The sequence below is a fragment of the Patiria miniata genome, unplaced genomic scaffold (genome assembly GCF_015706575.1).
Source record: "Patiria miniata isolate m_02_andy unplaced genomic scaffold, ASM1570657v1 HiC_scaffold_5, whole genome shotgun sequence".
Lineage (NCBI taxonomy): Eukaryota > Metazoa > Echinodermata > Asteroidea > Valvatida > Asterinidae > Patiria > Patiria miniata.
The window spans coordinates 5,703,434-5,717,763 of NW_024037072.1; the positions used below are offsets into that span (position 1 = coordinate 5,703,434).

Genomic DNA, 14,330 nt, shown 5'->3' on the forward strand with positions numbered 1-14,330 from the left:
TTTAAATAGCGGGAGGGTTCAATCTGTCTTAATTGGTTAATAAGCCAAACCAAGTACATGTACTTCACTGTACCACCCCTTGACCTGACAATTTGTGACCAGGTTTAAAAAAAAATTGTTGGGACAATGTGTGACAAAGACCCTGCTTTTCTATCCCCTCAATAGCCCCAGCCACCCCCAGTCACATCACCTTCACCAAAGTCACCCACACTCAGATCACCATGTCCTGGTCCCCTTCCTACGGCATAGTGGACAAATACATCATCGCTCTGTGCCAGGCCGGCCTGCCCCTACCGCCGACTGCATCTACCGGATCGAAGTCAACTCTTCCATAACGGAATTCAAAGGCCTTGAGCTGACGCCCCGCACGAGGTACAACATCACGCTGAGCGCCAAGTCGGGCGAACTCACAAGCGCTGTCTGGTGGGTTGTCAAGTCAACAACTTCAGACTGTGAGTAGTATTTTTTTGTTTTCCTGAACAAATAGTTCCCCATATCGATCGAGCAGATTTTCATGTCATCAGCCCTGGCCAATGCTAACGTAAAAGAACGATCACTTGATGCAATTTTTGGCATAAGATCTCTTAAATTCCAATTTCCAAAGTCCCAACCCGTTCAATGTAAGTGTATTTATAATCTGCTTTTACAATTTCATTGGAGAAATTCAACAACATCAACTCAACAAGCCCATACAATATCATTCAAAGAGCACCACAGGATAGAAAGGTTAACTCAGCAACTGTAGGCTATAGTTCAAAATGCCATATGATGTTTATTTCTTGATACTAGGGCTGTGTCCAAAATACTTGGCTATGGATAGAAATAACACAGGTGGCTATGGTAAGCGGCTGCAGCCACTTCCCATAGACACGTGTGTCTACTGCTAGCCATAGCCGAGTAAGGCCGTGTCCTAATTGCTTGGCTACGGCTTGAAAATACACACGTGTCTATGGTAGCCGCTGCAGCCACTTCCCATAGACCCGTGTGTTATATCCAGCCATAGCCAAGTAATGCGGATGTGGCTTTACTTATGCTAAAGGGTCGTTCCAATAAATTTGGGGTCCAAAAGTGTAACAGTTTATGGTGTCTCTGTTGCACCTGACCTGTGCAATTTACCATGCAAGTATCATTAAAATTGACTTTACACTATTTTGTATTTGTTTGGCAGCTTTACATAATCACTGTTTGAGATAGAAAGCATTAACCCTAACTCCGTAGCATAATTTACTAGGAACCATACCCATCCAGGCAAATTCCAACACCCACATGGGAAATCGTACACACACATTGTTGGACTTAGTTTCTGGAGGTATGCCAACCCCAATGTAAAAGACCATCAGTTTAGGGGTACTGTACCTATCCTAACAGATTTAAACAAAACCTGCTGTTGGGCTTTGATGGGTTGAGTTCCTCTAGGGTTAAAGAGGGTGCCCTGATCAGTTACAAAATCTTATACGTGTCGGATATAAAAGGGACACAAAAAATGAACCCCAAATGTGTGGAATGACCCTAAAATCATCAAAACTGTTGTACTTAAAAACCTCAAACCTCCCAACCTATTTTTAAGCTACAAAGGCAAAAACCAAAACCACAAACCGCACTTCGATAATTCTCATCCTAAAATAAGTTACCTCTCTGTAAATCTTCCCAATTTGCAGTTCCAGTGGTGAACAGTCGGCCGCCGAAAGCCCCCAGCGTCAATGACGTCACCCCGTACACATTTCCCGTGACCTTTGACACCAGCTATTTTGATTCCAACCAGGCCTTGTTGTACTACACCGTCCTGGTGGCCGAGGCTAGCGGTGAGTCAGATATCAGTCACTTCCTTGGAAAGTGTCGGGATCCTGTCGGCAACAAAAACACTCCCTGAACAGAGAAAACATTCAGATTTTTGAAAAAAGAAAGCCATATTTTATGAGGGTGTGGTTGCTAGCTAAAACTTATCGCTAGGTGCCTTCATTATAATCACAATAATTAAAATCACAACAAAAGTTGCGTTTGGATTGAATTTAGATCTCAATTTTTTTTTAAATGTCAAGAATATATAATATTGCCAGAATTTTCATAGATTTGCATGTACACAATTTTCCCTCCCGATAGCAAAATTTACTTGACTTAAGTAACATAATAGATCTCTCTCATAGGATGCCACCTTTGTAGGAAATTACAACTGCGTTTTCAACATCATCAGGTGCATTTACACGCAGTGTGCAAAATGTTCTAAACCATGTAAGGCCAAAAAAAAAAAAGTCTCCGGTTTCTGGTATGGAGCTTCCCCAAAAAGTGGTGCGGCGACGTGGCTTTTTTTTTTTTTTACCTGATTTGTTTTGCCTCAAATGTCGGCTGATGACTGCAAATGGTGCCCGACTAAACTTAGTGCAAATATATGGGAGTCCAGAGAGGCCATATAGAGCTTATTCTCGATCATAACCCCATCCAAAAACACGTTAAAATTGTGCAGCAGCAGGATTCCAGTCAAACCGTTGAGTTTGGCGGTTTTGAGACATCATCTTTCATTGAAAAAAAAACTTTTTCATTTTGCCGACGCGCATAGCTACGGCAACGCGCGCGCATACCAGAAACCGGAGACTTTTTTTGGGGGCCTAAACAAGCATGCGTGTTGCTCAAAATGTCTTTTTCGAAATATGGCGCATGTCACGAAAAATTTGGCGCCCAAAATGCTAATGCACGTGACAATCTGTAGGAAGTGATGTCATTTGAGAGAAACCAATGACATTACATTGCTGTGAAATTTATCAACAATTTCCAAACCCATTTCCTGAAGAATGTTCTCCCTTAGAAACCCCCCATTTCTTTTCTTGAACTTGGGCCTTAAGCCGCTTCACCTCCAATATGCAAGTGCAAATCAGAATAATGTACTGCTACAGGCTTTTGCACAACTTATTACAATCATTAATTAATATACTCAACATGTTTTGTTTTCCATTTGATAGCCGTAAGCCATGCAAATCTCCCGAAATACGGCAACTTGTCGGAGGGTCTACAGACCCGCACATGGGCCAAGGCTATCGGCAGGGAGACCATACAACGCTACCAGATTGCTGACAGATACTCCTATGGGGAGCTCATATCAGGTTTGTTAAAAAAAGTTTCCTCTGAGACAGAAACCTGTTGCAACAACTCCGTAATTCCTGATAAATACTGATTTAAGTTACAAGATATGGATTTACTGTAGCACCATGTGACAAATCTCCAGTTCCACTACATAACCTCCCTTCACCATTGGCATCCCTTCAGTCTCCTGACGACGGGCAGAGTATACTGTCCGAAACGTTGAGTACCCTCCGTTTCTTTTTCAGAACCACACATACTCACAAAAGAGATTTGTCACATGGTGCCACCGTAAGTGTATGTCTTATTGCTTTTTTCACTTTGCAAACCTTCAAATATTATCTTTTTTTGCCAAAAACAGTGATAATGTGTACACATTTATGCAATTTATAACAAATGATACTGAAAACAGTTGCACTTTTGTATGGTGCAAGTTGTGGTTCACACTCACCTTGCACGTATACAAAAGTGCAACTTTTTTTTGGATACCATTTCTCTAAATCGCATAGTTTTGTACACATTGTCACTGTTTTGGGCCAAACAAAGAGTATGGCTGGATTGCTAAGGAATTTCTGTACTGATCAGTGGTAATTTGAGCAAGATGTGCCCAGTAGTTTTCGAGTTAGACAAAAAAGTATTAAGGGGGGACTTTTGTTTTTGGTTGAGTGCAGTTACAGGGTACCAAATACACAGAGAATTTTTTTTCTCCAACATGCTGCCATTCTGAAGATGCTGCCATTCTGTAGATGCCACAAAAATATTTTGAAAGTTCAGTTTTCAACTTTTCTTTGGCTGCAGGATCATTCTCAAGCATTTTTTATTTTGGTAATATCCTCAAATTGTCGGCTTTCAACATTGAAAATGAGTGTTCATAACAAACGTGACCGTCAACAATTACCTTAAAGACTCTCTAAGCTTGAACCACTCTCACATGGTTTTATTCAGTTGACCTCTTTTTGTCGCGCAGAGTCTGGCAAGAGAGAAGCTTATGCTAAGAAGACCATCATTATCGGAGAGGAAGATTGCTCAGAAGAAGAGAAAGACGTCTACTGCAACGGACCACTGAAGCATAATAAGATATACGTGTGAGTCACAAATGCAGTCAGTTGTAGTTCCTGTTGGCATATGTGGGATTCCCATGTACCAGTCACCTCCTAGCAAAATTTGTACTTGATTATTTAAAGGTAGGGTAGATCGGTTGTCATTTGATGCAACAAAAGTGCTCCAAATCTAAAGACAGGTGCTTAACAACTAACCAGATGAAGTTTTAGCTCTGTGGATCTTGTTTTGAATTGCGGCCAAAATCAGCATCGGGGACACGTTCTCATTCAGCCGATTGCAGCTACGCAATGTTACGCACTGAGCCGGACGAATAGTAGCAACCACACGCATGTGTGCGTCACGTCCATGCTTGCGCGAACCCATTCACAGATTCGCCAAATTACAAACCAACTACTAATGGAAATGTCCAAAAATGCGTCACTTGACACATCTTTGGAAATGGCCTTCTTTTATTGCTTATTTCAAAATGACAGCATGCCAGAAGGAATAATTTCACAGGGAGTTTATTGCCATCCCCATTTTTAAACCAAGTGAGCTTTTCAACTATAATTTTGTCGGTTACATTTTGGATAGCTGCAAATGATCTACTCTATGTACCTTTAAGAGGCTCATGTTAGTATTAGCATTGAAGGTTGCGGGTTTGAGTCCTACTTGAGCAAGCTCATGAAGTTTTTGCTATATGGCAAGCTCCCAGAAAAGCAAAAGCATAAGGTAGAGGACAGTGTCCCTTTCGAGAACAGATATATTTATCTCACATATGATCTTGAATGGAATATGCAAAAACTGATAGGTACGTGCATTTGTACTTGTCAGTTTTAGTTTTGAGCATTAAAAAAAGGTTATTCGATTCGAGCGATTCACAATGCAGTGCGCCACCAAGAGTTTGCCACAGAGAGTTCATTTTTCCCAGTGCATTGTGGGAGATGGTCAACAAATTCGCAGCACGGGACATTTGAAATTGTTAGTTTGTCCTGTCCGTAGTTTCATAAGCGTATGATTCAAGTATATGTTTGCCCTTTTCTTTCCTTTTTATTAATATGGTGATTTTGGTAAGGCGGCAGAACGCTTTGCCCAAATCTATAACAAATGAGCTCAAATTGTCTACTGACACTCCTCCAAATGGGCCATTTTGTCAACTGTAAACTTGAAAAGTTGACTCTCCATTGCAAACTCTTGGTGGCGCACTGCATTATGAATTGCCCGAATTGTTATGTTTCACAATGTTTTTGTTACAGCTACCAGTTTCGTGCCTTCACAGCAACTGGCTACGCTGACACTCCATTCTCACATCATGTGATGCTACGTGAGTATGCTGTTTTTTTTTTTTAAATTTCTTATCACCTCAAGACATTGCAGAAGTATGTTCTTTATTTCCTGCTGTAGGAAATGACAGTAGATCATCACTATGTACTTGTGTTATTCCCCTGTCTTCCAAGTGACTCATTTCCCACCAACTTTTGTTTTTTCAGCACTGGTCCCACTAGGCATACCTAAGACTTGCACCCCACCAAGTTGACAGGAAAAATTGAGAATATCTAACCACTCTGAAAAAGGGTATACCAAATTGTGAAATGAGTTGTACCATTTTTGAAATATTGTTACTTGTTGCACTGATTCGCAAGCGCACAGCATGCATAGTACACACAGAACCAATTTTTTTAACATCCCTGCATCTAGCAAAGTGCAAGGATTTCATATCATCCCTTGAAACTGGTACTGAAAAAAATACATATTTTAGAAGCATTGCAAATTCTGAGTTTTGGTGATTGAAGACGAACAACTATTCCTGAAAAAAATGACAGCACATATGAAATTGCAGTACACCCAAGACATTCTGCATTGACCATATAATCTTCCAAAAGCCTCCATCGCAAAACTGGTCTGTTGAACAGATTGAAGCTCTATAACAAAAAGCGTATTAGACTAAATTTGTTCTAATCAAAATTACCTACCGCTGCCTTTCAGAAAGTGAATCACTGAATTTGACCTTTGTTTGTCTGTTTTCAGCTGAGGATAATTCTGGTGTCGTGGCTGGCATCAGTGTTGTCTTGATACTTCTTTTCATCATCGTGCTGGTTCTGATCGCCATGATTATGGGACGTAAATACAGGTATTTACCTCCACCATACGTTTTGGGTTTTTACAAACCTGACTCAACAAGAAATGAGGGTTTGTAGGTTTAAAGAAAGATAATAAAATTTTCTTTACAATGCTGTTTGTTGCACTTCAGTCGGACTTTCCGTTCACAAGTTATGATTATTTAAAGTTCGCATTTATCAAAAAAGTGAAATACTAAGAAAAGGGCCTTTAACCACTTTGCGCCGGGATTATTTTGACATTGACTGGACCCAGGCACAGGATTGTTTTTCACGAATCTGGATGCCAGACGGGTTCAGGCCACCATCTGCAGGTAGCACACAATTAGGGCACATGGGCGTCGCAAGGGGGTGGGGCAAGCGGGGGCGCTTGCCCCCCCTCCCCTGGGAAAAAAAAAAAAAAAAAAAAAAAAAAAAGAGGCGCAAGGTCATAGTGGTGTATATTTAATGAGTTGGGGGGGGGGGGCAAAATGTCCCTGCCCCCTTCTAAACTGAGAAATCGAGAATATGTTGAGAAATTCAGGAATGTTTTTGGGAAAAATATGTTTTGCCCCCCCTCTAGAAAAAATCCTGGCGACGCCCATGTTAGGGCAATACACACCAACACAGTCCATGGAACCTTTAACATGTTTTCAACATTTCTGGCTGCCGTAATGTTGTTTTTCTATTGATTTGAATCATTTCCCACTCGTTCTCCCTCCCAGAGGGAACTATGGCAAGTACATGGCTGCACGCTCCATGGAACCCCTCCCCGTCGGTGTCATGGCCCGTGCCTCTACCAGCCGACGCTTCTCCCGGCCTGTCCGTCTGATGGACTTCTGCCATGACTTCCAAGTCATGAACGCCCACTGCCACTACGGCTTCTCTCAGGAATACGAGTCCGTCATGAAGGTGGGCCGTAAGCTGACCAGCAACGCTGCCGTGCTGGCCGCTAACGTCAGCAAGAACCGCTACACCAACATACTGCCCTGTGAGTAGCATTGTCATACCTTGGTAGACTTGAGACTGGAGGACTTGTGATGAACTTGTGATGGTCTTCTGGGGACTTGTAGGGACTTGTGATGGACTTGTTGCGCTGTTTGAGTAGAGCAAAATGACACGCTCATTTGCTGATCGTGCGTTTCGGTTTTGGGTGTATTGGCGTTGATGAAGCACCGGTATGGAATACAAATGCAGATATGCAAATAGACGTACAAAATGTGTGCAAAATTTCTAGTTCTCCGTAGGTTTGTGTACTAACATGGATGCGCCCAGCAGGCATCACTTTGTACATGAGTTTGCGTTCTAGTAATTTAATATAGCTCTATGAGAGTACCACACTTGTGTACCCCAAAAATTTTACTTAGATTGTTCTCAGAGACCTTTGAATTTTTTGTCATTCTACATTTTACCACACAGCTTGAATACTGCCGGAACATGGGGTAGATGATTTACCCATAGGGTTGCACTTGTCACTGTTAATCTCTTTGCGTAAATTGGCAAAGCATCGGACTTCATGAATCAAAAGATTCCAAAAAATGACTTATTATGTTGTCATATTTATCATATTATTTTTATAGACTCAAAACAATGAAAAAGTAATACCATGGCAACCCCCGCCCCAGCATTGTCTAATGTCAGTTATCTGTGGTTTTCTTTTTGGCCCAAACTTGGGTTTCACAAAATACCGTGGACAATACCACATCAGACAATTCTGAGACAAGTGTCTCACTGTTTTTCTATACAGTTGACAGGACCAGAGTCATGCTGAGCCCCATTGATGATGTGGAAGGTTCCGACTACATCAATGCCAACTACATCTCAGTAAGTTCGCGGCACGTGTTCTGGGGTTCTCTCAATGCGTTTGTGGTGCAGTATTCCAACAGTGATAGCTGGGTGTGGATTTCTTCGGGCATGTTGCCTAGATTTGGAAGCGGAGGAGTTGGGGTTGGGATAGTCTAAACAATGCCTCAATAGGGCTCGTTCAATGACGGCCATCTCTGTAGGAGAACTGCAACTGCGTATTTTACGCAATCAAGCACGCATTGCGCAGTGTTGAAAATGTTCCAAACACCCGCGCTTGTTGCTTGAAATGTGTTCAAAATACGACGCAGCCAATGCGCGTTATGCAAGTTGACGCTAAAAATGCCGATGCACGTGGATGGTCTGTAGGAAATGACGTCATTTGAACGAGACCTATATCTTTTTCAGATGTACTAGATCAGTCGGAGAATGTTTTGTGCAACACATGTCCTCTGACAAACATACTTGTTCTGCAGTTGTGGGGACTATACATGAGTTGTCCCATGGTACTATGGGGACCGAGGACACTGTGGGTACAGCAGAAAATCCCCATAACTTGGTCCCAATTTGCCAAACAATAAAAAATTTGCTATAATGCGGTGACGGCCCTGCCCTGTGTTCTATGTGTGCATGAACTTGAGATCTAAGTGCAAGTTCAGGTGAGGACTATGGTTAAGCATAGTTCAACTAACTTCACTCTAACGAAAGATGGTTGGACTACTCTAGTCGACTACTCTATTCAAACCGGACCACTGAGCACGGTTACATCACTGGTTACCCATGACCTCCTGCTTACAAGTACAGACGTCGTACCACTCAACCACCGAGCTGGCTGGGATCGGCCGGCTGGTTCGAATCTGATATAACAGCTGGCATCGCAACCAAAGTACTCATACGATGGAATTGCATCGGAATAAAAGTCCAAAACTCGTGTCCCATTCACTATGTGAAAAAATACATCCCTGCCAGAACACTCTTTTAACCAACTGCCATTTTGGGGGGACACTTTGTATACAGGGCTATAACTCTCCGAGAGAGTACATCGCATGTCAGGGCCCACTACCAGGCACAGTGGATGACATGTGGAGGATGATGTGGGAACAAGACGTCGCAACCATCGTCATGTTAACGCAGCTGGTAGAAAAGGCAACGGTGAGTATTTCTGATATTTTGATGAATGCTTTGACCATTTAAGAAGCCATTATAGATACTTTGCACTTTGGCCATCTTTGAGGTCTGTGATTTGTTCCACAGGGATATAAAATAAATAAAAATTTATGTATTAGGCCCCCCCCCCAAAAAAAGTCTCCGGTTTCTGGTATGGAGCTTGCCCCAAAGTGGTGCGGCGATGTGGCTTTTTTTTTTTAACCATTTTTTTCTTAAAATGTCGGCTGATGACTGCAAATGGTGCCCGACTAAATTTAGTGCAAATATATAGGATTCCAGAGAGGCCACATAAAGCTTATACTCAATCGTAACCCCATCTAAAAACACGTTAAAATTGTACAGCAGCAGGATTCCAGTCAAACCAGTGAGTTTGGCGGTTTTGAGACATCTTCTTACATTGAAAAAAAAAAAGTTTTCATTTTGCCGACGCGCATGGCTACGGCGACGCGCGCGCATACCAGAAACCGGACACTTTTTTTTGGCCTATAATGCTTTTATTATATAGCGCTTTCTATCGTATCAACAATCTCCATTATTCCCCCATTCATCAGGTCACGAGACCACGCTGATAGCAGCACACATTCAGTCCTCACAGGTACCCAGTCATACTCCTGGTTGGAGAGAGGCAATTGTAGTTAAGTGTCTTGCCCAAGGGTACAAACACCATGTTCCTGGCAGGGTTTGAACCCACGCACCATCGTACATGAGTCAAACACTGTAACCACTGGACCATGGCATTCTACATGTGACCAGTACTGGGAGGAGGATTTGCATGAGTAGACCTTTTGTGCATTCATTGTTATTGAATTTGAATAACCAAAAAGCCCTCAAAGATGGCTGCTGGAAGTAACAGTCTATTGCACACTCCATGCTTCCTCGACCAGTAGGGTTGCCAACATCATATTCCTCAAATTGAAGAATGTGTGACGTGTGTACACGAGCAAGTTTACCATTTAGTATTAAATGGCCATTTAAGGTGGTCACTTTTTAAGTCTATTGAACCACCTACTCACGGCAAAATTATGGACTTCCCTTTTTAATGGTACATGGTAAATCCTTGAAGGTAAATTTTGTAAGACTTTGCTAGCTGTGCTTTCATAGCTTAGAGTCAGGTGGAGCAAAGCTTACCTGACTTCAGGAGTCATCACAACTCATCACAGGGCATCGCAAGTCAGTCACAAATCATGCAGGCTCAAGTCAAGTGACACAGTATTCACTTCTTTTTCATTGTTCATCCCCATGTGACTTGAACTTTTTACCTGTTTTACCTATGCTGTATGGAATATCTGTCCATTCGCAGGTAAAATGTGACCAGTACTGGGAGGATGACAACACGCCATACCTGCACGGTGAAATTCAAGTCACTTTGACAGCTACTACAGAATTGGAACATTGGACGATCCGAGACTTTACTCTTGAAAAGGTCAGAGAAACGTTCCCTTTGATAAAGAAACCTAGTCTATTTTAGTTCAGCCTATTTTAGATTTCACTGCCAAGTGGTTTTCCAATTTTTTTCTCAGACCACAAGAAGCCAGCAAAGTAAGAGCATTTTTCAATTTATGAACCCATTTTCAAGGACTTGCTTTAAGGACTTGCTTGACTTAAAATTGCACATTTTGTAGTACCAAATCCTGATCCCAGAATACTCTTTGCCTTATCATAGGGTGATGCCACCAAGAAGGTGCGACATTTCCATTACCTAGCCTGGCCAGACCACGGGGTACCAGACTCCAGCACCGCCCTCCTGAGTTTCATCCGGACAGTGCGGACACAGTTTCCAAAGAACGGGACACCGACAGTTGTCCACTGCAGGTGAGTGCGTTAGTTATGTGTAAAAAGAAACTGGTAACTGTTTCATGAGGAGAATGGTACCCTTCTCACCCCTTACCGAATCACCTGATGTTCAGCTGGTTACCAATTGTCATTGCAATTCGCAATTATTACTCCTGCTCATCAGGCCTTGAGACAGTTTTCTGCAGCAGCTTGAGATCAGCGCAATCTGGTTCCGACCTTCACAGGTACTCATTTATACTCCTGGTCGGAAAGAGGCACTTGTAGTAAAGTGTCTTGCCCAAGGACACAAACACCATGTTCCTGTCAGGGTTTGAACCCACGTATCCATGCACAAGTGTCTGTTGTATCCCTCCGATTGGGTTTGAAACTTGCAATCTGTAGAGCCAAGTTGGAGGCGTATTTTGTTTTGTCTAAGCGGTAATGAGATACTTTGTGTTGTCTCTTAGCGCTGGGGTTGGACGCACTGGGACCTTTGTGTGTTTGGATCGTCTTATGAAGCACATGGAGGAGTTTGACTTTGTTGACATCCTGAGTGTGACCTGTGACCTGAGAATGCATCGAAGCTACATGGTCCAGACGGAGGTAATATTAGAGGGAAGATACTGAAGGGGATTGGAGTAAGATTTTGTCAAAAAATAACGAAAAGAGTTGAGGGTTTGGTACATCAAGGTTTAGGATGAGGCTTCTGAGCGACTTATTCCACAAGACCTGGTGTACAATTCCTCGTCTAGCAGAGTTCTAAAATTCAGAAAGGAGAAAAAAATACTTTTGAACCTTCTGTGGGTTTTCTCGAATATAGTACCCGCTGAGGGCAATTTGTAAGGTTCACTTTTAATCAGTGTAAGTTGGAAGAAAGAAATTGACTAGAGTGGGATTTTAACCTGCAACCTACAGAATATCGACCTGGTATACTCACCCAACTGAAGTTGTCAATGTTTTTCTTGACAGGGTACTAGTCAGAAGCCATAAGCCCCCCCCCCCCCCCCTAAAAAAATATGAATGAAATGAAATGATTGAATTAAATTTCTTGTTCTGCCGACAGCAACAATACGTCTTCATCCACAAGTGTGTCCTGGACATGTTAGAGGAGAAAGGAATCGCTCCCAAGCGTCTTCCCAGCATCTCCTCCCTCGACACCTGCGACATGGCTTCCACCCGGCAAGGCAGCGACGCCTCAGCCATCAAACGACGCCTCTCCGACACCGAGGGCGATACCGTCGAAGCCGAGGACGTGGTGGTGTTTCGTCAACACCTGTCCCAGGACTTGGAGGAGGATGACGCCAATAAGAGGTTCTCCATGTACAGCATGGGTTCGCCCAAGCGATCACTGATTGAAGACGGAAGTGAGGGGCGGGCGTCGCCCTCACCAAAGCGCCGCAGCAGCAACGGCTCGGCCAAGAAAATGTCCAAACACATGAAAGAAGAATTCGTTTGATTCCTGAAGTCACATTGTTTGGTGAACCCAGAAACTGAAGTTCCTGTCCTTCGTTAAAGCCTGCCCAAGATCACTGCTCTTCAATTGAAAGTGGAACATTCGTCTTATTTATGTCATAACTCACTCCAAAACGTATATAATTGATTAGAAGTTGAGAGATATGATCAGGTGTATTGAGCCAAGAATCACCGAAGGACTTTAAAATGTTGTGTTTTCAGTGTCCAGTGTCTGTTGAGTTCCATGGATGATTCAGTCAAATAAATGATTTATGTGGAAGTGTGATGATGACCTTATATTACAGCCATTTCACTGAAAATATGCCAGAAATAAAGATGTATCTTAACCTTGAAAAAGTAAAGTTTGTTTCACAAACTAAGCCTGTAAATATTACTACCTGAAATTTCATGTGAGATAGGATATCCATTACACTCTCTTATTTTTCCTTTAATGATAGCGACAAAACTGCCAAGCCTGCTTATGTAAATACTTGCTAATCAAAATGGGCTTGTGCACAATAAACATTTGGAATGGTAACAGTAATTTTTCTAAAAGAGTATTTACATTTTTCGGGGTTAAAACGGAGGGGAGTTTAGAAAGGATTGGTCCTGACTTTCTGAATGAGCCAGGATGACTTTCACCCTTTAAGTCTTTCCTTTAACATGCGAACTGCACAAGTTAAACCTTTCAATACAATTTCAAGACATACATGGTATTTGTCGGATCTACTGGGGAAGTGTTTATCTAAGGGCACTTTTTAGTGAGATTTTGGGGGTATTTCAGGGTAATGTCTGAATACAAATTATTGGATGTTTATAAAGCAGACCAACTTGCTTCTATAACTTGGAACTGAAATTATGCCCTGAAAGATAAATTTCTTTGTGGTTTTCATTTTTTTTTATAAAGTGTAAAACTATTTCTTCCTGTTAACATTTGAAATATGTAATGTAAAATATTGATGCTTCACTCTGCAATTTCATAACATGATAACAATGTCCTTGATGCATACTTGCAAGCTGTGGGTTGGTTTACAAATCTAAACATTTCACTGTAAAATGTGCGGAGAGCAACGTGAACACGCTTGATTGGCTCTTTTGCCTGTCAGCATCGTACAGGGGCCAATTTCATGGCGCTGCTAAGCACAAAAAATTTGCTTAGCACAAAAGTAGTCTGGCTTATAAAAGCAGGTTACCAGCCAAAACTCAACGTGATGGATATTGCTCGTGATTGGTACTCAGCTGTTGTTTGCTTGGCATGAAAAATCACATGGAGTTTTGGCTGGTAACCTGCTTTTATAAGCCAGACTTTTTTTGTGCTAAGCAAATTTTTGTGATTAGCAGCGCCGTGAAATTGGGCCCAGGTGTGGCACCACTGGTGAACCTCTTGAATAAGTGTTGCAATTGTTTACGTGTATAAATATGATATTCTATTTTAATGTAAAGAAACTATTTTTAGCCAGAAATATTGTAAATGAGATGCATTTATGCTCCCGTTAATGGTTGTTTATAATACTCTGCTTTTAGTATAAAGTAACCCAACCCCTCATCACCGAAACCCTCACGGTCAGCTCTTAACTCTCACCTCAGCCCCTGTAATGCCAAAAAGGCAAAGTAATACAAGGCGATTTTCGCAACTTGGAGGCCAAAGGGAGCCATGCCCCCCCCCCCCAAAAACGAATCCATTTTTAAATTTTTTTTATAGTGACTTCGCAATAAAGGCATGGCAATGAGTACACCACCATCTTTTCTTAAAAAAAACATTGGTTATTAGTGGTCAGAAATTGCCTCAGATCGCACCACAGAGCATCTAGAATCCAAAAAATTTATGGACACACTTTTGGGGGCCCCCCAAAACAAAAAATTGCGTTCTGGGTCCGCCCTTGCTGATGCATCACTCTTCACACATGCACATGATTCCTAATGAGG

The 14,330-nt window shown here is 42.1% G+C and overlaps 1 protein-coding gene across 1 annotated transcript in view; it reads left to right on the forward strand.

The window, feature by feature from the left end:
• The window catches only part of LOC119741874 (receptor-type tyrosine-protein phosphatase H-like), a 40,637-nt gene extending 27,062 nt beyond the window's left edge, over positions 1-13,575 (forward strand). Inside the window, 14 exon segments of the mRNA XM_038217803.1 lie at positions 166-279; positions 282-452; positions 1,659-1,802; positions 2,955-3,095; positions 4,040-4,157; positions 5,370-5,437; positions 6,142-6,244; positions 6,935-7,200; positions 7,957-8,033; positions 9,030-9,164; positions 10,480-10,602; positions 10,843-10,991; positions 11,420-11,555; positions 12,016-13,575. Coding sequence (XP_038073731.1) covers positions 166-279; positions 282-452; positions 1,659-1,802; positions 2,955-3,095; positions 4,040-4,157; positions 5,370-5,437; positions 6,142-6,244; positions 6,935-7,200; positions 7,957-8,033; positions 9,030-9,164; positions 10,480-10,602; positions 10,843-10,991; positions 11,420-11,555; positions 12,016-12,408 — 2,138 coding nt within the window. The 3' untranslated portion in view covers positions 12,409-13,575.
• The last annotated feature ends 755 nt before the right edge of the window (positions 13,576-14,330 follow it).